The 24,209-nt window shown below is 39.2% G+C and overlaps 1 protein-coding gene across 1 annotated transcript in view; it reads right to left on the minus strand.

Moving 5' to 3' along the window:
- Window positions 1–24,209, minus strand: part of CCDC7 (coiled-coil domain containing 7) — a 403,758-nt gene that overhangs the window by 106,531 nt on the left and 273,018 nt on the right. Inside the window, 3 exon segments of the mRNA XM_087420895.1 lie at window positions 4,957–5,025; window positions 8,917–9,027; window positions 16,607–16,726. Coding sequence (XP_087277021.1) covers window positions 4,957–5,025; window positions 8,917–9,027; window positions 16,607–16,726 — 300 coding nt within the window.

Raw genomic sequence — 24,209 nt, forward strand, 5'->3', positions numbered from 1 at the left:
ATTTATGCAATGGTATAGTGTAAATTGTGGTATATCTTTTATGGTATTAAAAGATCTCAAAAAGTTCATATCAAGATATTTCCTGGAGATAATGTTAAGTGAAAAAAATAATATTAAGAGTGCTAACTACTGGGAAAGAAGGAAGAGGAATTAAGAAAAAAAAATTATAAGAGAGATACTTATGTTTGCAAAATGAAACATGAGAAAATATTGTAGTTGGCTATCAAGGAGAGGAGAGAGGAGGACTGGGGAATGTAAGGATAAGGATACAAGAAGGATGATACTTCTCTAAGTATACATTTTTGCATATTTATTAATATGTAAGTAGGTTGATGCTCAATATAGTCCAACAATAAAATTAAATTAAAAAATTTTTAAAAGGACTAAAACTAAAAGCAAATTTAAAGAAATGAAACTTCTAAAGGAATAAATAAAATACTAATCCAGGTAACTAATCAATACGGTACTTGATATAAACTCTTATTCTTGGACAAGAGAGTGGGGGATGACTGTAAACAAATCACAAAATCTTTTTAGTAGATTTGCTTTTCTGGTGGTATGAGCTAAACAATCCTGAAACAACTTTAGAAGAATTATAGGATTGAACAAATGAGTCCATGTGTTGACACTGTGCAGAGTCAGGATTCACACTGGAAGAAAGGATACACGTATCTGAAACAGAAGAAGGCAAGAACAAGCCCTGAGGGGAAGTGAAGGTGTGAGAACACATGAATTCTAAATATGACTGTGCACGTGTACATGCATGTATATGTACACACATATGCATATGTGTATGTGTATATATGTTTGCATGTATATGCATGTGTATATGTATATGTATAAATACTAGGGAACGTCTGACTCCAGGCCAAAATTCTATGTGTGATCTTTTAGGCCCAATCATAGATGATTACAAAGGCTTTATCTGGCAGTTGTCGTGGGGGGAAACTTCACACCCCATACTACGCTTGATGCACAGACAGTGCACTGCACCCATTGGAGAGCATAGGTTAAGGTCCATCTGGGCTGGCCACATCTGCATTCTCCCTCAGGTGCATCCATTAGGAAAACTTATGAGCGGAGGAAACCTCAGCTGAGGCATTATATTGTTCAGGCACTTCAGCCTAGACCACCTTATTGGATGGGCCTTGAAAACCCTTTCTCCATTCTGGTTCAGTACTTTTCCATTCTAAGCCCACCCCCTCTACTTCCTCATGGCACCTGGGCCCATAAGACACCAGTGGCCTTTTTGGGAGGACACCTTCCACAGTGAGACATTCTCCCCATTTGCTCTGATGCACATGACCCTCATCTGGTGCCATTCTATGGGGAAAATGACACATTGGTGGAGCTAGGACCCTTTCCTGTTTAGGCTCTTGCTTATACTATCTCAGTAAGTGAATAAACATTTAATTGTTACTTTCAGTTAGGCTTGTTATCTTAATTGACTGACTCAAAAATGGCAGCTCTCACTCTGACAAATTGACACAGCAAGCACAGCGGTCATTGAAGCACAATGCCTTTCTGGAAAAGCAAAATACCTGAAGCTTTTACAGGGCACTTTTGAGAGATACTAAAAAAGTCTTTGGGGCACTCTCAGGTAGTGCTAGTGGATCATTTCCAGGAGTCTGAGAGTCCAACACGGCACTTCACCAGCCATGCCACTGATTCTCAGAAAATGCAACTGGACGCCACAAAGTACTCTTGGAGAGTTCTATTGGATTGTTTACATAAGATTTTCAGTTCTCTGGGGAATAATTCATCCTTCCCTTTAGCTCCCAACTCCCTGGCCGAGTTTCCATGATGAGTCAAATTAGAGAACCAACAGAGGGACTCTAAGAAAGCTAGAGAAGCAATTCCCTAGCTACCGCTTATAGTTCTCTAATAATGGGACCAACAATGATCAGAGACCCTGTGGGTTGAGTTGACTATTGTTATCTCCAAGCATGTTCCTGGTACCAAAAGACAGCCCACAACACAGCAAGTTATTGAAACTCATGCTTTTAATGAAAAAAAATGTAAAGGTCTTTGGAATTGCTTTGCCGAGTGACCTGAAGAGATCTTAGAGACTTGGGTAGTTTGCCTAACAAGTAATCTTGTTAAACTTAATGAGTGAGAGTGACAACTTGCGAGGTGCTTTACTACAGACCCCTATTTCAGAATGTGTTAACAGTGGCCACTTTGTCTAAAGAGGGGGTGGAAAATAGGAAGGAATATAAAAGGATGCAAAAACTGAGACCATCTCCATCCTCAGCTGGGCACTATTTGGGCTCTGACAGTTTTGGCCCACACATGATGAGTTCTGGCAAAGAAAAACATGTATGACCATCTTTTTAGAGAATATAGTATCCTGGCAAGCCACCTTGGTGACCTATTGGGTGCACAATAAGGCAGTGAGAACAATAGATGACAAGACTGTTGATCAGACTCAGATTTCTGGGTTCACTTGTGTCAATCCTGTCGATTATAGAGCTCAATCAAACCTCCTCATAAAATCATGTCAACCCATCCACTACACAATCCAGATCTTAACTGACACATTTTTGGACATGGTAAAACTAGCTGCTCCCTAGATAGTGAACACAGATCAATGGAGAGAGTGACATAAAAACGACAATCGTGTGCCCTTTGCTGAACGATCCAGGCAATGGCCTTACAGAGGAGATCTGTGGATCTGGTTACCAAAAATGCAGTCTCTCAAAGGAATAAATTGATGGGCTCTCCACCAAGGACTCATGACCAAGTTGTAAGCCATGAGGGTCCCAGCAGGCACTAGGGTCCATATAGTAATGGCTACTATGACTAATACAAGTGCTGTTTCCTCCAGCTATCTTCCATGGTGATATCTCAGTGAATCTTGAGACTTGGGTAGTTTGCTTCCTTGATTAAGGAGGTAATCTTGTTAAACTTAGTGAGTGAGAGTGGTACCTTGTGGGGTCCATCAATACAGACCCTTCCTACTTTTACCCAGACATCTAAGCTTTCATAAATGAACTTGACTAGAGGTTATCCAAGGTCCCCATGTCTCCAGTGGGGATCTGAGGACCTATGCTAAGGACAGAGTTCAAAGTGGAGAGGGAGGAAAATTACATTTCTTGGGCCTTTTGGATACTGGGTAATGAATTCCTATGATTCCCACAATCCCTGACACGAAGATGAGGAGGAAACAGATAATTCTCTGTAGTTTTAGGTCTGAAGCCACCACCATCAGGACTCTTTTCCAGACCCAACTATGAGTGAATCCCCTTGGCCACTACAAACCCCCATTATTATGGCTTCTACTACTGCATATACATATTGGTAGAAATGTACTTTCTATATCAACCAGCACTTGCATTTACACCCCTTACCCCTGGCGAGATTTGCTGAAGTTAGGGTATTTTAGTAGGGTATGTGGAAAATCATGACCTACCAAACTATTGGCACCTAGCACATTGTCTACCAAAAACAATGTCAACAGGAGCCAGCCTGGTGGCATAGCGGTTTTAGCATGCTCCGCTTTGGCGGTCAGGGGATCACAGGTTTGGATCCTGGGTACAGACCTACATGCCACTCATCAAGCCATGCTGTGGTGGCATCCCATATACAAAATAGAGGAAGATGGGCACAGATGTTATCTCAGAGCTAATCTTCCTCAGCAAAAAGAGGAGGATTGGCAACGGATGTTAGCTCAGAGCCAGTCTTCCTCACACACACACAAAAAAAGTCAACAGCCTGGGGAATAAAAAGGAACAACTGCCCTCATTGTTGAGCTTTAAAAAGTCAACAATATCTGTAAACTAGTTCTTCATTCAATAGCTCCACCTGGCTTGTGTGCAAGACCTTTTGTGCCTAGACTCTAAATTGATTAGGGCTATACAAAGCATTAGTGCTGTCTTTGACACCAGTGGCACCTGACTTTGTGACAGTTACAGAGGTTATTGCCCACGATAAAGGAACTTGGTATGCTGCAATTTGACATCACAAACGCTCTTTTCAGCATCTCTCCACGCGGGTGATCAGAATTAGTTTGCTGTATGTAGCTTGGGTTGCATTACACCACTAATGTCCTTCCACAAGACTCCCTAAGTTCTCTGACTATCTGTAATCAATGTGTAGGTCAAGACCCAAAAAAAGTCCCACTCTGGAGGGGGTGCTGGCCTTCCACTCAATTGATGAAATCCTACTAGAGGGCTCAAACAAGGGCACTACCCAAAAAGAATTGGATGTCCTGTTCACCTACATGCAGCACATAGCTGGGCCATTATTACCAATAAGGTACAGGACCTAAAACAGAAGTAAAATTCTTGGGCATGTTCTGTAAGGGGCATAGTGTATCATTCCAGAGAAGACGATTGTTATGCTTTTGGCCCTCTCTGCCCCCCAAAATAAAAGCAATTGGTAGGACTATTCAGATACTGCCACACTCTCACAGGGATCAGATAGCACCCATCTGTCAGTTTACCTTTGACTGGGGTCCTGATGGACAGGATCCCTTAAAGGCTCTTAAACTGACCCTTCTAATTTCCATTTGCTGTTTCAGTTATGGATCTCAGCAACATCTCTCTTTGCCTACTGGATCCTATGGTGGAAGACCCTCTACCATGGGTCAGAGGCACCCACTGGGCTTTGGCTCCACAATCTGCCAGAGGTGGCTAAAAAGTGCATATCCTTTATGAGACAATTATTGGTCCATTATTGGCCTTTGTGGATACTAAGAGCATGACCGTGGCCATGTAATAATCTTATGACAAGAAATTCCAATTAGTATTTTTTGCTTTTGTTCTCTAGTTATGTTAGGGTACTCACATTTAGGTCAAAGTTTAAAATTTCTATAAAATATATGCTCAAATACATATTTACGAACCAAATGAAGTTCTTCTGATGCGTTAAATTTAAAATAATATAAAATTATTTATAATTATTATACTTAACTATTGAGTCTTTCCCCTATGGAAGTTTTTTATTTATTTAATTGCACTTGGGTTTTTGACACTGAATCTTGAAGTTTGAGCATACGAGTTTCATCTGGTACTTTATCAAGAGCTACAGAAAGAGATAAATTAAGTCTCCTAATGGAAAAATAGATCTACTAGATTTCAGACTTATAACAAGTGAATAGCAACATTTTCTCTCATTTTTATAAGGTCATAAATAAATTATCATAATACTATATCTGATATAAAAATTATGAGAACATTTTTAATGGGTGTGTGTTGATGCTGGCTTTTTTTTAAATAAATATTCCCATGCACCAAATATGTTTATATTAGACTCTAATTTTCTTAGATTGTTTACACTTTAGGTTAATATATATTTATAGACCAACCAATGAAAATGCATATGCACAGTGTTGGTCATTACAGCATCATTTGTAATTACAAAATATTCAAAATCATCTAAATGTTCAAGAATAGGAGACTGGTCGAATAAACTGATATACATACTATAAACAATAGCATAGTACCTTCCATAATATATGTAAGTTAAACCATTATGCTGTACACTTTAAATTTATACAGTGATGTATTCAATTATATCTCAATAAAACTGGAAAAAAATAGTATAGTACCAGTTTTGGTATATAAGGGTGTATATGCGTACGTTTGTGCATAAATACATAGTATATATGGTATACAGGGGATATAATGTGGTAAAAATATCTGCATATACAGTGAGACATTGCCCTCCCATCTGTGCTAATACATCCAGCCCTTGCCCGTTATCATTTCACAGGGAAATGAATCATTAGTTGAAACATTGGTGGAGCCAGTGCCTTTTCATGTTTAAACTCTTGCTTATATTATTGTAGTAAGTGAATAAAGGCTTAATGTTACTTCCAATTTGGCTCAATGTCTTAATCAATCACCTTCATAACTGGCAACTCTCTCTTAGTGGCAAATGGTGGGAGGCAGGGTGATCCAATTAAGCATAATGTCTTTCTGGAAAAGTAAAAAGCATGAAGATCCCCCAGATCATTTTTGGGAGATGATAGAGAAGTCCACAGGGTTTCTTGGGGTGTACTAGCTGGGCTTTTGCAAGAGTCTGAGGATCCAGCAACGCACTTTGCCAGCCATATCAATGAGTCTCAGGAAGTGCTATCTCAGGAATGCCGTGTATACTCTTGGAGAGTGTGAGCAGATTGTTTATGTAAGCTTTTTGGTTTTGAGGTCCTTCTCTTTGGTTTAATGGTCCTTCTCTTGAGCCCCAGACTCCCTGGCCAAAATGCCTGGTGGGTCAAATTACAGATCCAACAAAGGGGCTCTAAAAAAATCTAAGGAAGCAATTCCTTGGCTACTGCTACTGTCCTCTGATGATTGCCACATACTCTGCAAGCTAAGTTGCACCCAGTGATTGTTGTTAGCTCTAATGAGGTCCCAGACGACGATAGACAACATGCAACATAGCAAGTTATTGAGACTCGTGGTTTAATTAAATGAATATAGAACTCTTGGAATTCCTTTGCCCAGTGACCTAAAGAGACCTTAAGACTTGGGTTCCTTGCTTGCATGATGAAGGAGGTATTCTTCTTAAACTTAGTGAGGGACAGTGGTACTTTGTGGGGTGCATCACTGTAGTACCCCTCCTTCAGAATGTCTTCACAGCAGAAAGTTTGTTCAAGGAGGCTGAGGGGAACACCCAAGTCCTTTTTCTTCTTTCTCAGCTGGTTACTATTTGAGCTCTGACAGTTTCGGCCTACCTACGTGTTCCCTACGACTAAAATACACGTTTGGACCAGGCTTGCAGAGATGATAGCAGCTCTGCAAACTACAGTGGTGGTCCCTTGGTTCTACATTGAAAGAATGAGAGTGGCAGATGATAAAATTGTTAACAAGACTCTAGGTTCATTAGTGCCACTCCTGCTGGTTATCAGTTAAACTTCCTTGTAACATCAGGTCAATTTGTCAGTGATACAATCCATATCATAACTGACAAATTCTTGGGCAAGGAAAAAGCAACTACTGCCAAAATAACAAACAGAAACCATCAGAGAGAGTGATATAAAAATGGTAATTGGGCACATACAACTGGAAGGTCTAGGTAAGGGCTTTCCCAAAGAGATCTCTGGATCTGGTTACTAAGCAATGGGAGCCCAAAAGAAAAGATTAATGGGCTCTTTATCAAGGAACTCATGGCCAACTAGTATGTCATTAGGGAACAAAGGGCAGGCCCCCTAAGGTCTGCCCGGTGATGGTCCCTATGTCTAGTACAAGTGCTGTTCCTTCTTCTTCTCCCAGTGAATTTTGAAATGAATCATAGAGCTGTGCCAACTTTTACCCAAACTTTTTGGCTTTAAAAAAAACAAGAGTATGAAATGGCCAACCTCCCTATGTCTACAGTGAGGAATGGAGGCCCTATGCCAAGGTCTAAGTTCAAAGTTGATATGGGGGAGAATTGCATTTCTTGGGCCTTTTGGATAATGGTTCACAGATGACTGTGACCCCCAAAACTCCTGGCATGAGAATGAGGGGGAAATTGATAATGCTTTCGGGTTTTCTGTCTAAAGCCATCATCACAAAGACCCTCGCCCGGACCCAACTATGGGTGTAACATATCACCATTGTTATGGTGCCCACTATTGAGTGGATTATTGTGGCAGATATATTGTCTATGTGCATTTCTGATTGCATTTACCCCAAGTCCTGAAGGGAATTTCTGCAGTTAGGACCATTTTAGTGGGGTATGTAGAAAACTGTAAACCTATCAGACTACCAGTACCTTGTGCTTTTTGTCTCTCAAAAAAACAGTATCAATTGCCTCAGGGACACAAAGAAATAACTGCTCTATTGTCAAAGTTCACCATCTGACCTGTGCACAAGGCCTTGGGTGCCTGGAAACTCAATTGATTATCAATGGCTCAACAGTGTAGTACAGCCCTTGGCACTGGCATTACCTAATATTATGACTGCCACAGAGGCTATTGCCCAAGCTGAGGGAAGTAGGTATGAAGTGATTCATATTGTAAATGCCATTTTCAGCATCCTTGTCCACTCAGATGATCAGGATCAGTTTGCCTTATGGGAATGGTTGCAATACACCTTTAATGTCCTTCCACAAGGCCACGAGCTGGAAAAAGTCCTACTCCCAGATGCAGCACTCACATTCCACTATATTGATGACATCCTCCTCGTTGGCCCAGGCAAGGGCACTACCCAACAAAGACTGCACATTGTGCTGATCCACATTCAACAACACGGCTGTGCCATTAATACAGACAAAGCACAAGGACCTATGACCCACGTGAAATTCCTGGGAATAAACTGGGAAGGGACAGTATGTCTCACTCCAGAGGAAACAATTGCCAAGTTTTAGTCACATTCAGGCTCTCAGCTCCAACAAATACAAAAGATGCCCGGTGACTGGTGGAACTACTTAGCTACTGGTGCTCACACATTCCCTACATGGCCATTTTGATGACAGCACCCATCAGTCAAGTTACCAAAAAGACCTCTACCCTGAGTGGGGCCTGACAACAAGATGCCCTGGAGACCTCCAACTGGCCGCACAGGCCATTCTTCTTGCCTCCCCTAATCCATTTTGCCTTTAAGTTACAGGTCTCAGCAAACTCTCTGTCTGCCAACTGGAGCCTGTGGCAAAAGGACAACCACCACATGTCAGAAATGCCCATTGGGCTTTTGGACCTATAATCTCCTGTTGTTGGTTGAAAGGAAACACTCTCTGAGAGACTATTCACCAGTTATTGGGCCTTGGTGGACACTGAGTGCAAGAGACATGCCATGAAGTAGTCTTATGACTAGAAATTCCAACTAAATGTTAAATGGTTTTTGTTCTCTAGTTGTTTTATGGTATTCACACTTTAGTGTAAAATTTCTATAAATTATATGCTTACATACCTATTAATGAACTAAAGAAAAAAGATCTTCTGATGAGATTAATTTTTAAAAATGTAAAGTTATCTATAATTATTATACTTACTATTGTGTTCTTCCCCTCTGGAAGCCATTTGTTTCTGTACTTGCATTTGGAGTTTTGACACTGAATCTTGATGCTTAAGCATAAGATTTCTGTGTGGTACGTCATCATGAGCTACATAAATAGATGCATTTAGTCTCTTAATAGAAAAACAGATCTACTGGAAATCTCTAGATTTCAAATTTATAAAAAATATATAGCACAATTTTCTCTCATTTTGATAAAGTTGTAAGTAAATTACCATAATGCAAGACGTGACGTGAAAATTGTGAGAACATTTTTAATGGGTGTGTGTTGAAGCTGATTCAGCAACATTTCTAGGCATCTAATATATATATATGTATATAATGTTTTATATATATATTTTACATATCTCATAAATATATTTTGTATATCTAATATTTTATATATATATAGTCTCTAGTTTTCTTGGATTGTTTATACTATAAGTTAATACATATTCATAGAACAAAACATAAAAATGCATATGTACAAGGTTATTCATTTCAGCATATTTGCAATTGCAAAATATTCAAAACCACATAAATTTTCAAGCAGACTTTGGTTAAATAAACTAAGGTATATACTATATACTATATACTATGGTACAATATAAATTATGGTAAATAATGTGGCACGTAGAGCTGTAATATGAACAAAACAGATCTCTATAAACTGACTTGGAGGGATTTCTAAGAATCCAAGTAGGTTCATGTTCTACATATTTCAAAATAAAATTAAATCAATAAGGATAAGAAGAAGGAATGAAAACAAAAAGCAAACTTAATGAAAGAAACTGCTGAAAGAAAATTAAAAGCAGTAACTCATTAATACAGTATCTAATATAAACACTCACTCTTGGACGTGAGAGTTGGGGTGGGGAGGGGGAGGTGGACCATGAACAAATCATGAAATCTTTTGAGTTGGTTTATTTTTCTAGTGCTTGGTACTAAGCAATTCTGAAACAATTTGAGAAGCATTACAGGATTGAGCAAATGAGTAAATGTATTAATGTTGTTCAGACCTCTAGCTACCTCGGCCCTGGGGTCCATAAAATGTCAAGAGCCTTTGTTTGGGTTTCCTTCAGCTCCGAGACCATCCCCTGCCTCAGTCTGCACTGATGTATCTGACCCTTGTCAGGTGCTGTTCCATGGGGTAAAATGGAACATTAGTGGAGTTGGTGCCCGTCCCTCTCTAACTATAGCCTATAGTATGGTAGTAAATGAATAAATGTTAATTGTCACTTTGAGTTTGGCTTGTTATTTGAATAGACCAACTCAAAAACTGGCATCTTTCTAGCAAATTAGCTATAAGAGCAGTGTGGTCAATGAAGCACAATGCCTTCCTGGAAGGAACACTTTAGGAAGTGTTAATGAATGTGCAGGACATGGTTGGGATGGGGGTACTACTGGATTACTTGCAAGAGACCCATAGGGCACTTTGCCAGACATGCAAATGAGTCTCGGAAAGTACTAGAGGATGCCATGGGGCCCTCTAGGGTGCTACTGTATTGTTTACATAAGCTTTTCAGTTCTGACAGGGAACAACTGTCTTTCTCTTTAGCCTCTGATTCACCTACCAAAATGCCCGATGAATCAAATGGGAGACTCAGCAGATAGGCTCTGAGAAAACGAGAGAAGCAATTTTGTGGTTATTGATGGGTCCAAAAAAGATGGAGACTCTGTATGCTGAGTTGCACCCAATGACTATTGTTAGCTCTAGCATACCCTTGGAACTAATGGACAACCTGTGATGCAATGAGTTTGTGAGACTTGCACTTTAATGGAAAAGAAAGTAGAATCCTTACGATTGCTTTGCCCAGCAACTCAAAAAAGACCTTGGAAACTTAGGTAGTTTGTCTTCACAAATAAGGAGGTAATCTTGTTAAACTTGGTGAGGGAGAGGGGCACATTGTAGGACTTGTCATTGTAGAACCCCATTGTAGAACTTGGCAGTGCGCATCTTGCCCAAGGAGGTAGAGGAAAAGGGGGATGAAAGGCATGAATATCTGAGACTCTTCCCTTCCTTAGCTTAGTACTATTTTGACTCTAACATGATGGTCCACTTATTATGAGTTCCCTGCCACTGAAAAACATGTTTGGATCATCACTTGCAGAGGCTCTAACGGCTTTGTGAGCCACCCTCATGGTCTCTAGGATCACAGATGGAGTGAGGTAAGTAATGGCAAGATTTTTAACAAGACGCAGATTTCTAGTTTCATTCTGGCCAAGTTCACTGGTTACGTAATTCAATTAAACTTCCTTATAAGGTGATGTCAATTGGTTTGAGGCACAATCCAGATCTTAACTGACAAACCTCCAGGCATGGAAAAAGTAGCTACCAACAAGATACTGTTTGATAAGTGAAGAGAGCGACCTAAAAATTGTAATCAGGCACCACTCCTGGATGATCTGGTTAAGGGTTTTCCCAAAGAAATCTCTAAGACTAGATACATAACACTGGGGTCTCAAGGAGGACATTGATGGACTCTCCACTAAAGATCTCCCGGCAGGTAGTGGGCCACGGGTCCCAACACATATCCCCACTAAGTCCAAATTGTGATGACCCCTATGGCTAATATAAGTGCTATTCCCTCTGCTCCTCCAAGCGATATTGAGATGAATCAGAGAACCCTCCATTACTTTTAGCCCAACCTCCCAGCTTTCAAAAATAAACAAAATTAGGGGTTAGGTCAAGATTCCTATGTCTTCAGTAGTGAACTGAGGATGTATACTAAGGTCAGAATTCAAAGGAGGGTGGGAAGAAATTGCATTTCTAGGGCTGTTAGGATACTGGTGCACAGGTTACTGTGATCTCCATAACCTCTGACACCAGGTACTGGGGGAAAGAGATAATGCTCTCTGGTTTTTCATCTGAGGCCGTCATTAAGGTGACCCTTAGTCAAACACTACTATGACTGTATCCTTCCAGGCCACCACAAAACTCCATTTTATATCCCCCACTACTGAATGTTCATTGGTATAAATGTGTTTTCTGTGTGCACTCCCACTTGCATTCAGCCCCAAGCCCTGATGGGAACTGCTGTATTTAGGGCCATTTTTGAGGGGGAAGAGGAAGACTGAAAACCTCCAAACTAAACAGTGCCTAGCACCTGTGTCTCCCAAAACAAATTCCTGGGAAGAAAAAGAAATAACTGCTCTCATTGCTGAGCTTAATGAAGTGAAAACTCTCCATGAGACTCCATTTCCCATTTTAATAACTAAGTTGACCTTTGTACATGGCTTTAGGCACATAGTGATTCAACTAATTTTGATAGGTCAATGCTATAGTACAGTCCCAGGCACTGGTTGGTACCTAACATTGTAACTGTCATACAGGCTATTTTCCAAACTGAAAGAACTTGATATGCAACAACTGACATAAACACATTTTGCTGCATCCCTTTCCACAGAAATGATCAGGGTCAGTTTAACCTTACGTGGAATGAGTTGCAATATACTATTAAGGTCCTTTACATGGCTACCAAATTGCTCAAATATTTGTCATCAATGCATAGGTCATGACCTCTAAATGGCCTGCTCTCAGAGGTAGGACTAGTCTTCACTCAAGTGGACCCAGACAAGGACACCACCCAACAACAACTAGATGCCCTGTTGATCTACCAGTAGCACTTGGCTGGCCCATTACTACAGACAAGGTATAGTCACCTGGTACCCTAGTGAAATTCCTAGGCATGATCTCTAAGAGGCATGACATCTTATTTCAGAGGAGATGATGGCCAAGCTTTGGCCCACTCAACTCCAACAAATAAAAAGAAGCCCAGTAATTAGTGGGACTTTTTGACTACTTACTCTCTCATTTTCCTCACGTGGGGTCCTTGATGACACCCATCTATGGGGTTACCAGAAAGGCTTCTTCTTTCCAGTGAGAACACAACCAAGAGGATGCCCTTAAGGGCCTCCTGTAGGCCTTCTAGGCTGCCCTTCATCAGGCTCTTCTGATCTCCATTTGATGTTTGAATTAAAGATCTCAGAAACATCTGTTTGTCAATTGGAGTCTATGACAGAAGGCCACTGCCATGGGTTAGAGGTGTCTACTGGGCTTTTGTATCCATAATTACCTGGAATTGGCTGAAAGGCACACTACTTTGGAGAGGCAATTATTCAACTGTTATTGGGCATTGGGGGATACTGAGTGCATGTCCTGTGGTCATGAAATGATCTTAAGACCAGAAATTCCAAGCAAAGGGTATTAATATTTTTGCTTTTTTTCTCTAGTTATCTTAGGGTAGTCACATTTTAGTCAAAGTGTAAAATTTCTATAAAATATATGCTCAAATACATATTTATGACTCCAAACAAAAATATCTTCTAATGAGCTTAATTTAAAATAATTTAAAGTTACCTGCAATTTTTATACTTACTAGTAAGACTTTCCCTTTTGTGAGTTCTTTGTTTCCTCACTTGAGTTTCTGATATTGATATTGAGTCCTGATGCTCAAGCATACGATTTTCATCTGGTACTTTATCCTGAGCTGCATAAAAAGAAGCATTTAGTTCACTAAATAAAAAAAGGTCTACTGTGAAATCCCTAGATTTAAAATTTATAACAAGTATATAGCATCATTTTCTCTTATTTTTATAAAGTTATAAGTAAATTACGATAATGTTAGATCTGAAAACTGTGAGAAGAGTTTTAATGGGTGTGTATGGAAGATATTTTATCATATCATTAATATTCCTGGGTTTCAAATATGTTTTATATTAGTCTCTAGTTTTCTTAGTTTTTTAATATTTTCAATTAATACATATTCATAAAACAAACAATAAAAGTACATATGCACAAGGTTATTCATTAGAGAACATTTGTAATTGCAGAATACTCAAAACCACCTAAATGTACAAGCATAGGAGATTGGTAGACTAAAGTAAGATATGTAAACTATGATAATATAATCTATGGGATGTGATATGGTACAAACAGCTGTACATACAGGTATAAAAAGAATGAAAAAGATCCCTACAAACTGACTTGGAGGTATTTCTATGAAATAATGTTTAGTGGAAAAAACCTGAAAGAGGTTATATCTGGTATGCTATCTTTTAAGTAAGAAAGAAAGGGAAATAAGGGGGAAAAAAGTGAAGAGAGATACTTACCTTTACAAAATGAAGACAGGAAATATAAACCAGAACACAAAGTAGTTGGTCACCAAAAGTCATTGCAGACACTGCTGGCTGAGTTGTACCCAGTGACCACTGTTAGCTCTAAGCATGTCTTTGGCACTGATGGACAGGCCAAAACACAGTGCGTTTTTGAAACTCATGTTTAATGAAAAAGAATGCAGATTTCTCAGTTTCACTTTACCAGCAACTTGAGGAGACTATAGATATAGACTTGGGTAGTATGCCTCCATCATAAAGAAGATAATCTTGTCAACTTAGTAAGGGAAAGTGGCACCTTGCTGAGTGTGTCACGATAGACCCCCTGGTTCTGAGTTCCCTGACAACAGCCAATTTGCCCAAGGAGGACAAGGAAGGGGGCAGGGGGAAGAAGAGACACAAACACCAGAGACAATGCCTTTCTCTCCTTGATGACATTTGATTTCTGAAAAGTTGGCCCACACATGATGTGTCCCCTGCCACTGAAAACATTGTCTAGTTACTCAACAGTGGAGTCTCAAGGAGGAGATGGATGGACTTTCCACCAAGAATCTTCTGGCCAGGTGGTGAGCCATGGAGGGGCCAACACACAGCCACATGAGAATCAAAGTGGTGATGACATTACTAATATAAGTGCTATTCCCCCTGCCCCTCCCAGTGATCTTAAAATGAATCAGAGAACTCTGCCTACATTTACCCAGAGCTCTACGTGGAATATAAAAAATAAAACAAAAACAAACTCACAGAAGCAGACAACAGATTGGTGGTTAGCAGAGGGGAAGGGTGGTGAGGGGAGGGTGAAAAGAGTAAAAGGGGTTAATTATAAGGTGATGGAGGTTAAACTGCACTTTTGGTGGTGAGCACGCTGTAGTATATACAGAAGTTGACTTATAATGTTGTACACCTGAAACCTACACAATGTTATAAACCACTGTTACACCCCCAAAAAAGGAGGGAAAATAAACAAGATTAGGGGTAGGCCAAGGTCCCTATGCCCCCAGTGGCATCTGAGGATGCATGCCAAGTCAGAGTTCAAAGAGGCAATGGGGAGAAATTGCATAAAGTGGGCCATTTGGATACTAGTTTACCAGTGACTGTGATCTCCACAACTCTGATACCACAATGAGGGAAAAAGTTAATGCTGTCTGACACCCAGAACTGACTGTGAGTGGGTGCCTTCGGGGCACTATAAACTTCCATTTTTATAGCCTTCACTACCAAATGCATTATTAGTAAATATGTGAACTCCAACTCGCATCAGCCCCAAGCCGAGCACTGCTCCAGTTTGGGTCATTTTAGTGGGGCATGTGGAAGACTGTAAACCTACCAGACTACCAATGCCTAGAGATTTGTCTCCAAAAACAACTACCTGGAGGAGAAAAGAAATTATTGCCCTCATTGCTGAGTTTAACTAAGCCAAAGATCTCCATGCGACTATTTCTCCATTCAATAAAGTCAACCTGTGCATATGGCCTTGGGTGCCTATAAACTCAATTGACTATAGCTGGCTTAATGTTGTGGTACAGCCCAGGACACTGGTGTTGCCTGACAGTGTGACTGCCACAAAGCCAATTGCCCAAGCTGAGGGAAGTAGGTAGGAAGTGATTCATATTGTAAATGCCGTTTTCAGCATCCCTGTCCACTGAGATGATTAGGATCAGTTTGCCTTATGTGTAGTTGGTTGCAATACACCTTTAATGTCCTTCCACAAGGCCACGAGCTGGAAAAAGTTCCACTCCCAGCATGGAGCACTTGCCTTCCACTATATTGATGACAACCTCCTGGTGGGCCCAGGCAAGGGCACTACCCAACAAGGACTAGATGCTATGTTGACCCACATTCAGCAACACAGCTGGGTCATTAATATAGACACAGTGCAAGGACCTTGTATCCAAGTGAAATCCTTGGGAAGGGGCAATATGTCTTAGTCTAGAAGAGACAACTGCCCAACCTTTGTCCCTCTCAGTCCCAACAAATACAAAAGAGGGTGGGAAATCCGTGGGACTATTCTGAACTTGCCCTCTCACTTTCCCCTCAACAGGACCCTGATTGCAACTATCTGTTAATTTATCAAAAAGGTCTCTACATTTGAGTGGATTTCAACCAAGAGAATGTTCTGGAGTCCATCAAATAGGCCTCCCAGGTCACTCTTCCCCTTGGTCCCTGTGATCTGCATTTAAGTTACAGGTCTCAGCAACTTCTCCTCACCAATTGGAGTCTTTGGAAGAAGGCAACTGCACAGGACAGTGGATTAAGTTGGGCTTCTGGACCCCTAACATCTTGGAGTTGGCTGAAAGGTACATATCCTTTGAAAGACGATTATTGCCCTGTTATTGGCTTTGGTGGATACTGATTGCATGACCCATGGCTGTGAAACAGTATTACAACCAGAAATATTAACCAAAAGTTATGAATACTTTAGCATTTGTTCTGTAGTTATCTTAGGCTATTTATACTTCAGATCAAAATGTAAAATTTTTATGAAATTTATAGTAAAATACAGATTCATGAACCAAAGAAAAAGATCTTTAGATGTAATTAATTTAAAATAATTTAAAGTTGTCTATTATTACTGTGCTTATGAGTGAGTCTTTTCTCTATAGAAGCTCTTTGTTTCTTTATTTGCATTTGGGTTTTTGACATTGATTCTTGATGTTCAAGCATAAGATTTTCATTTTGTACTTTATCATGAGCTACATAAAAGATATATTTAGTCCACTAAATAGAAAAATAGATCTATTATGATATCTCTATAATTCAAATTTATAAGTGTACAGCAACATTCTCATTTTTATGCAGTTAGAACTAAATTACCATAATACTAGATCTGACATGGTTATTGTGAGAAGAGTTTTAACAGATGTGTGTTGAAGGTTTCTCATTATTTCACAAACATTTCTAGGCATTATATATAGTTTATATTAGTCTCTATTTCTCTTGGGTTATTTATACTTTATAGATCATATAGACTTCATAGACTAACCAGTGAAAATGCATATGTACAATTTATTAATTACAGCATTATTTGTAATTGTACATAAATGTTCAAACACGGAAGATTGGATGAATAAGCTAATATACACACTATAAACTATGTAAATGATAGTAAATGATGTGGTACAAAGAGCTATACATAGAGATGTGAAAGGAATGAAAGGAATCTCTATAAGCTGACTTGGAGGGATTTCCAGGAGATAATATTAAGTGAAAAAAAAAACAAACTCAAAAGGGGAAAACTTGTATGGTACCATTTATTTAAGGAAGAAGGGTAAATAAGAAAATAAGAAATAAGAAAAAAAGAGAGCGAGAAAATGAATTAGATACTTAGCTGTACAAAATGAAACACAAATGAGATATCAAGAAACAATGTAGTTGGTTACATACAAGATGAAAGAGAGCGAACTGGGGAAGAAATGGCACTCTTCTAAGTATGCTTTTTTTGCATATTTTTTACTTTTGAAAGTACATTCAGCTTCCACATATTTCAAAAATAAAATTAAATCACAAAAGAGGAACCAAAATTGGAAGCAAACTTAAAGAAATGAACCTACTGAAAGAAAAAAAACCACTAATGCAAGTAACTCATCAATACAGTATTTGACACATACCCTCATTCATGCGCGAGTGTGGAGAAGAGGCTGTAAACATATGGCAAAATATTTTCAGTAGGCTTGTTTTTTCTAGATTTATGTGCTAAGCAATTCCAAAACAATTTTAGAAGCATAACAAGTTGGAGCAAATGAGTAAATGTGTCATGTTATTCAGAGTCAGGATTCACACAGTGGAAGAAAGGACATGCACACATGAAATAGAGGAAGGCAAGGAAATGCCCGGCGGAGGTGGACTGAAGTTGAAGGTGTCCATGAGAACTCATGATTTCTAAATATGTTTGTGCATGTGTATATGCACGTATATGTGCATATGTATGTGTGTGTAAGAATATGTATATGTATACGTGCATGCATGTGTATATGTATGTATATATAGGAGTCCAAGTCCAGGACAAAATCCTGTGTTCAATATTTTAGGCCCAAGCATAGAAAATTACAAAATCTCTACCTGGCAGGTCTCATGGGGGGAAACACTTCTCACCCCACACCAAATTTGATGCATAGCTGGTGAGCTTCAGACACTGGAGGTAGATGCAGTCAAGGAATAAGGTTCATCCACACCATGCTCTTACGCATTCTGCATTCCTATACGAGGTGCCTTCATCACAGGCCTCCTTGTGAAAGGGAGAGGAGTCAGCTGATACACTGTATAGGTAGACCTCAGAGACACTGTAGATTTAGTTCCAGACCACCACAATAAAGCAAATATTGCAATAAAGCGAGCCACACGAAATTTTGGTTTCCCAGTGCATATAAAAGTTATGTTTAAACTATATTGTAGTCTATTGAGTGTGCAAAAGCATTATGTCTAAAAAATAATGTACATGCCTTAATTTAAAAAAACTTTATTGCTAAAAAGTGCTAATCATCATCTAAGCCTTTAGAATGTCGTAATCTTTGCTGGTGGATGCTCTTGCCTCAATGTTGATGGCTGCTGACTGATCAGGGTGGTGGTTGCTACAGGTGGGGTGGTTGTGGCAATTTCTTTTTTTTTTTTTTTGTGAGGAAGATCAGCCCTGAGCTAACATCCGTTGCCAATCCTCCTCTTTTTGCTGAGTAAGATCGGCCCTGAGCTAACATCCAGGCCATCTACCTCTACTTTATATGGGATGCCGCCACAGCGTGGCTTGACAAGCGGTGCATTAGTGCACGCCCGGGATCTGAACCTGCAAATCCCTGGCCACCGAAGCAGAGCTTGTGCACCTAACTGCTTGCACCACCGGGCTGGCCCCTGTGGCTATTTCTTAAAATAAGATAACAACAAAGTGTGTTGCATCGTTTGATTTTTCCTTTCATGAATGATTCCTCTGTAGCATGCAATGTTGTTTGATAGCATTTTACCTAGAGAACTTCTCTCCAAATTGGAGTCAATCCTCTCAAAACCTGCCGCTGCCTTGTCAACTAAGTTTATGTAATATTCTAAATCCTTTATTGTCATTTCAACAATCTTCACACCATCTTCACCAGGAGTAGATTCCATCTCAAGAAAGCACTTTCTTTGTTCATCCATAGGAAGCAACTCTTCATATGTTAAAAAAGTTTTAACAGATTGCAGCAATTCAGTCACATCCTCAGGCTCCACTTCTAATTCTAGTTCTCTTGCTGTTTCCACCACATCTGCAGTGACTTCCTCCACTGAAGTCTTGATCCCCTCAAAGTCATCCATGAGGGTTGGAATCAACTTCTTCCAAACTTCTGTTAATGTTGATATTTTGACCTCTTCCCATGAATCACAAATGTTCTTAATGGCATCTAGAATAGAGAACCCTTTTCAGAAGGTTTTCAGTTTACTTTGCCCAGATCCATCAGAGGGATCACTATCTATGGCAGCTATAGCTTTACAAAATATATTTCGTAAATAATAAGACTTGAAAGTTGAAATTACTCTTTGATCCATGGGCTGCAGAATGGATGTTGTGTTAGCAGGCATGAAAACAACATTAATCTCATTGTACATCTCCATCAGAGCTCTTGGGTGACCAGGTGCATTGTCAATGAGCAGTAACATTTTGAAAGGAATCTTTTTTTCTGAGAGCTAGGTCTCTCAACAGGGGGTTTAAATATTCAGTAAACCATGTTGTAAACAGATGTGTTGTCATTCAGGCTTTTTTTTTCCATTTATAGAGCACAGGCAGAGTAGATTTAGCATAATTGTTAAAGGCCCTAGGATTTTTGGAATGGTAAATGAGCATTGGCTTCAACTTAAAGTCACCAGCTGCATTAGCCCCTAACAGGAGAGTCAGCCTTGAAGCTGTTAAGCCAGGCATTGACTTCTCTTCTCTAGCTATGAAAGTCCTAGATGGCATCTTCTTCCAATATAAGGATGTTTTGTTTACATTGAAAATCTGTTGTTTAGTGTAGCCACCTTCATTAATTATCTTGGCTGGATCTTCTGGATAACTTGCTGCAGCTTCTACATCAGCACTTGCTGCTTCACCTTGCACTTTCATGTTATGGAGATGATTTCTTTCCTTAAACCTGATGAACCAACCCTTGCTAGCTTCAAACTTTTCTTCTGCAGCTTCTGCACCTCTCTCAGAATTGAAGAGATTTAGGGATTTGCTCTGAATTAGGCTTTAGCTTAAGGGAATGTTGTAGCTTGTTTGATCTTCTATCCAGACCACTGAAAGTTTCTCCATATCAGCAGTAAGGTTGTTTTGATTTCTTATCATTTGTGTGTTCACTGGAGTAAAACTTTAATTTCCTTCAAGAACTTTTCCTTTCCATTCACAACTTGGCTAACTGGTGCAAGAGGCCTAGATTTCAGTTTATCTTAGCTTTCAACTTGCCTTCCTCACTAAGCTTAATCATCGCTAGCTTTTGATTTAAAGTGAGATCATGTAATCATCTTAATATGTGCAGAGAAAGCATTTGACAAAATTCAACATCCATTCATGATAAACACTCTCAAAAAGGTGAGTATAAAGGGAATGCACCTCTACATAATAAAGGCTATACATGACAAGCCCACAGCTAACATCATACTCAATGGTGAAAAACTGAAAGCTTTTCCTCTAACATCAGGAACAAGACAAGGATGCCCACTCACACCACTTTTATTCAACACAGTATTGGAAGTCTTAGCCAGAGAAATTAGGCAAGAAAAAAAAAAGGCAGCCAAATTGGAAAGGAGAAAGTAAAACTGTCTCTATTTGCAGATAACATGATATTATACATAGAAAACCCTTAAGATTCCACCAAAAAACTGTTAGAACTAACAAATGAATTCATTAAAGTTACTTCATACAAAATCGATATACAAAAATCAGTTGCAGGGCTGGCCCTGTGGTTTAGTGGTTAAGTGCGCACGCTCCACTGCTGGCGGCCCGGGTTCAGATCCTGGGCGTGCACCGACGCATCGCTTGTCTGGCCATGCTGAGGAGGCGTCCCACATACAGCAACTAGAAGGATGTGCAACCATGACATACAACTATCTACTAGGGCTTTGGGGAGAAAAAGGGAAAAAAAGGAGGAGGATTGGCAATAGATGTTAGCTCAGGGCCAGTCTTCCTCAGCAAAAAGAGGAGGATTGGGCCGGCCCCATGGCTTAGCAGTTAAGTGCATGTGCTCTGCTATTGGTGGCCTGGGTTCAGATCCTGGGTGCAACCCACGCACCGCTTCTCTGGCCATGCTGAGGCCACGTCCCACGTACAGCAACTAGAAGGATGTGCAACTATGACATAGAACTATCTACTGGGGCTTTGGGGGAAAAAAAGGAGCAGGATTGGCAATAGATGTTAGCTCAGAGCCGGTCTTCCTCAGCAAAAAGAGGAGGATTAGCATGGATGTTAGCTCAGGGCTGACCTTCCTCACAAAAAAAAAAAAAAAGAGGAGGATTGGCATGGATGTTAGCTCAGGGCTGATCTTCCTCACACACAAAAAAAACATCGGTTGCATTTCTATACACTAATAATGAACTATCAGAAAGACAAATTAAGAAAACAATCCCACTTACAATTGCATCAAAAAATATCTAAGAACAAATTTGACCAAGGAGGTTAAATATCTGTACACTGAAACTATAAGATATTGATTAAAGAAATTGAAGAAGACACAAGTAATGGAAAGCTATTCCATGCTTATGAATTGGAAGAATTAATATTGTTAAATAGTACCCAAAGCAATTTATAGATTCAATGCAATCCCTTTCAAATTTCCTGTGGCATTTTTCACAGAAATAGAACAAACAATGTTAAAATTTGTATGGAATCACAAAAGACCCCAAATAGCCAAAGCAATCTTGAGAAAGAAGAACAAAGCTGGAGGCATCACACTTCCTGATGTCAAGCTATATTACAAAGCTATAGTAATCAAAACAGTTTGGTATTGGCATAAAAACAGACACATAAATCAATGGAATGGAATAAAGAACCCAGAAATAAACCCATGCATAAATGTCAGTTAATTTCTGACAAAGAAGCCAAGAACGTACAATGGGGAAAAGATAGTCTCTTCAATAAATGGTGCTGGGAAAACTGGACAACCACATGCAAAAGAATGAGGTTACACTGTTATTTTACACCAAACAAAAAAATCAACTCAAAATGGATTAAAGACTTAAATGTAACATTTGAAACTAAAAGTTCTTGAATAAAACATAGTGAAAAAGCTTCTCGTCATTGGTCTTGGCAATAATTTCTTGGATATGGCACCAAAAGCACAGGCAACAAAAGCAAGAATAGACAACTGGGATTTCATCGAAGTAAAAAGCTTCTGCATGGCAAAAAAGAAAAAAGAGAAATCAACAGAGTGAAAAGACAACCTACAGAATGGGAGAAAACATTTTCAAACCATATACCTGATAGGTGGTTAATATCCAAAATATATAACAAATTCCTACAACTCAATAGGGGCTGGCCTGGTGGCATAGTGGTTAAGTTTGCATGCTCTGCTTTGGCGGCCCAGGGATTGTGGGTTCAGATCCTGGGCACAGGCTGACGTACCACTCATCAAGCCATGCTGTGATGGTGTCCCAATATAAAGTAGAGGAAGATGGGCACAGATGTTAGCTCAGCAACAATCTTCCTCAAGCAAAAAGAGGAGAATTGGCACAGATGTTAGCTCAGGGCCAATCTTCCTTATAAAAAAATAAAAATAAAAAAATAAATAAAATAAAAAAAACAACAACAAAAAAAGAGAAAACAAATAACCTTATTAAAAGATGGGCAAAGGAAATGAATAGACATTTCTCCATAGAAGACATGGAAATAGCCAACAAGTAGATGAAAAGATATTCAACACCACTAATCATCAGAGGAATGCAAATCAAAACTATAATGAGATATCACCTCACACCTGTTAGGATGGCTTTAATAATAACAAGTTAGAAAGCAAAAGATAAGTGTTGGCAAGGATGTAGTGAAAAGGGAACTCTTGTACACTGTAGGAAAGTAAATTGGTGCAGCTGCTATGAAAAAGAGTATGGAGTATCCTCAAAAAATTAGTAATAGAATTACCATATTATCCAGCAATCCCACTTCTGGATATATATCCAAAGAAATTGAAATCAGGACCTTGAAGAGGTACTTGCATTCTTATGTTTATTGCAGCATTATGTTTATAACCAAGACATGGAAGTAACCTAAATGTCCCTCAACAGACTAATGGATAAAGAGAATATGTTATTTACATACAATGGAATATTATTCAGTCTTTAAAAGAAGGAAATCCTGTCATTTGTAATAACATGAATGGACCTGGAGGACATTATGCTAAATAAAATAAGCCAGACACAGAAAGACAAATACTATATGATCTCACTTATATGAGTAATCTAAAATAGTCAAACTCATAGAAGCAGAGAGTAAAATGGTTGTTACCAGGGGCTGAGGGAGGGTGAAATGGGGAGGTGCCAGTCAAAGGGCACAAAGTTGCAGTTATGTAAGATGAATAAGTCCCAGAGATCTACTGTACAGCATTGTACCTATAGTTAAGAATGCTGCATTATAAACTTAAAATTTTGCTGGTTTGGTTAAGTATTGTGATTATAAAAAAATCGATATAAAAATAAAAACAAATAGAGAGAGTAGGAGGAATCTTTTGGAGCTGATGTTTATGGCATTGAATGTGGTGATGGTTTTACAGTGTATACTTACCTACAAACTCATCAAGTTGTACACAGTAATTATGTACAGCTATTTGTATTTCAATCAAACTTTAATAAAGTTGTTTTTTAAAAATAAAATTAAAAATTCAAATATATCTATAACTGTTATACTTAGTAGTAAGTCTTTCCCCTAGAAGAGTTCTTTGTTTCTTTACTTGCATTTGGATTTTGATTCTTAGGTATAAGATTTTCATTTGGTACTTTACCATGAGCCAAATAAACAGATGTAGTTTGTTCACTAAATAGAAAAACAGATATATCGTGAAATCTCTAGATTTCAAATTTGTTTTTGTTTTTCCTGAGGATTATTTGCTGTGAGCTAACATTGGTGCCAATATTCCTCTGTTTTTTAGTATGTGGGCTGCCAGCACAGCATGTTAGCAGTAACAGAGCAGTGTAGGTCCATGCCCAGGAACTGAACCCAGGCTGCAAAAGTGGAGTGCACTGAACTTAACCATT

The sequence above is a fragment of the Ceratotherium simum genome, chromosome 32, assembly GCF_057802395.1.
Source record: "Ceratotherium simum simum isolate JZ-2026a chromosome 32, ASM5780239v1, whole genome shotgun sequence".
Lineage (NCBI taxonomy): Eukaryota > Metazoa > Chordata > Mammalia > Perissodactyla > Rhinocerotidae > Ceratotherium > Ceratotherium simum.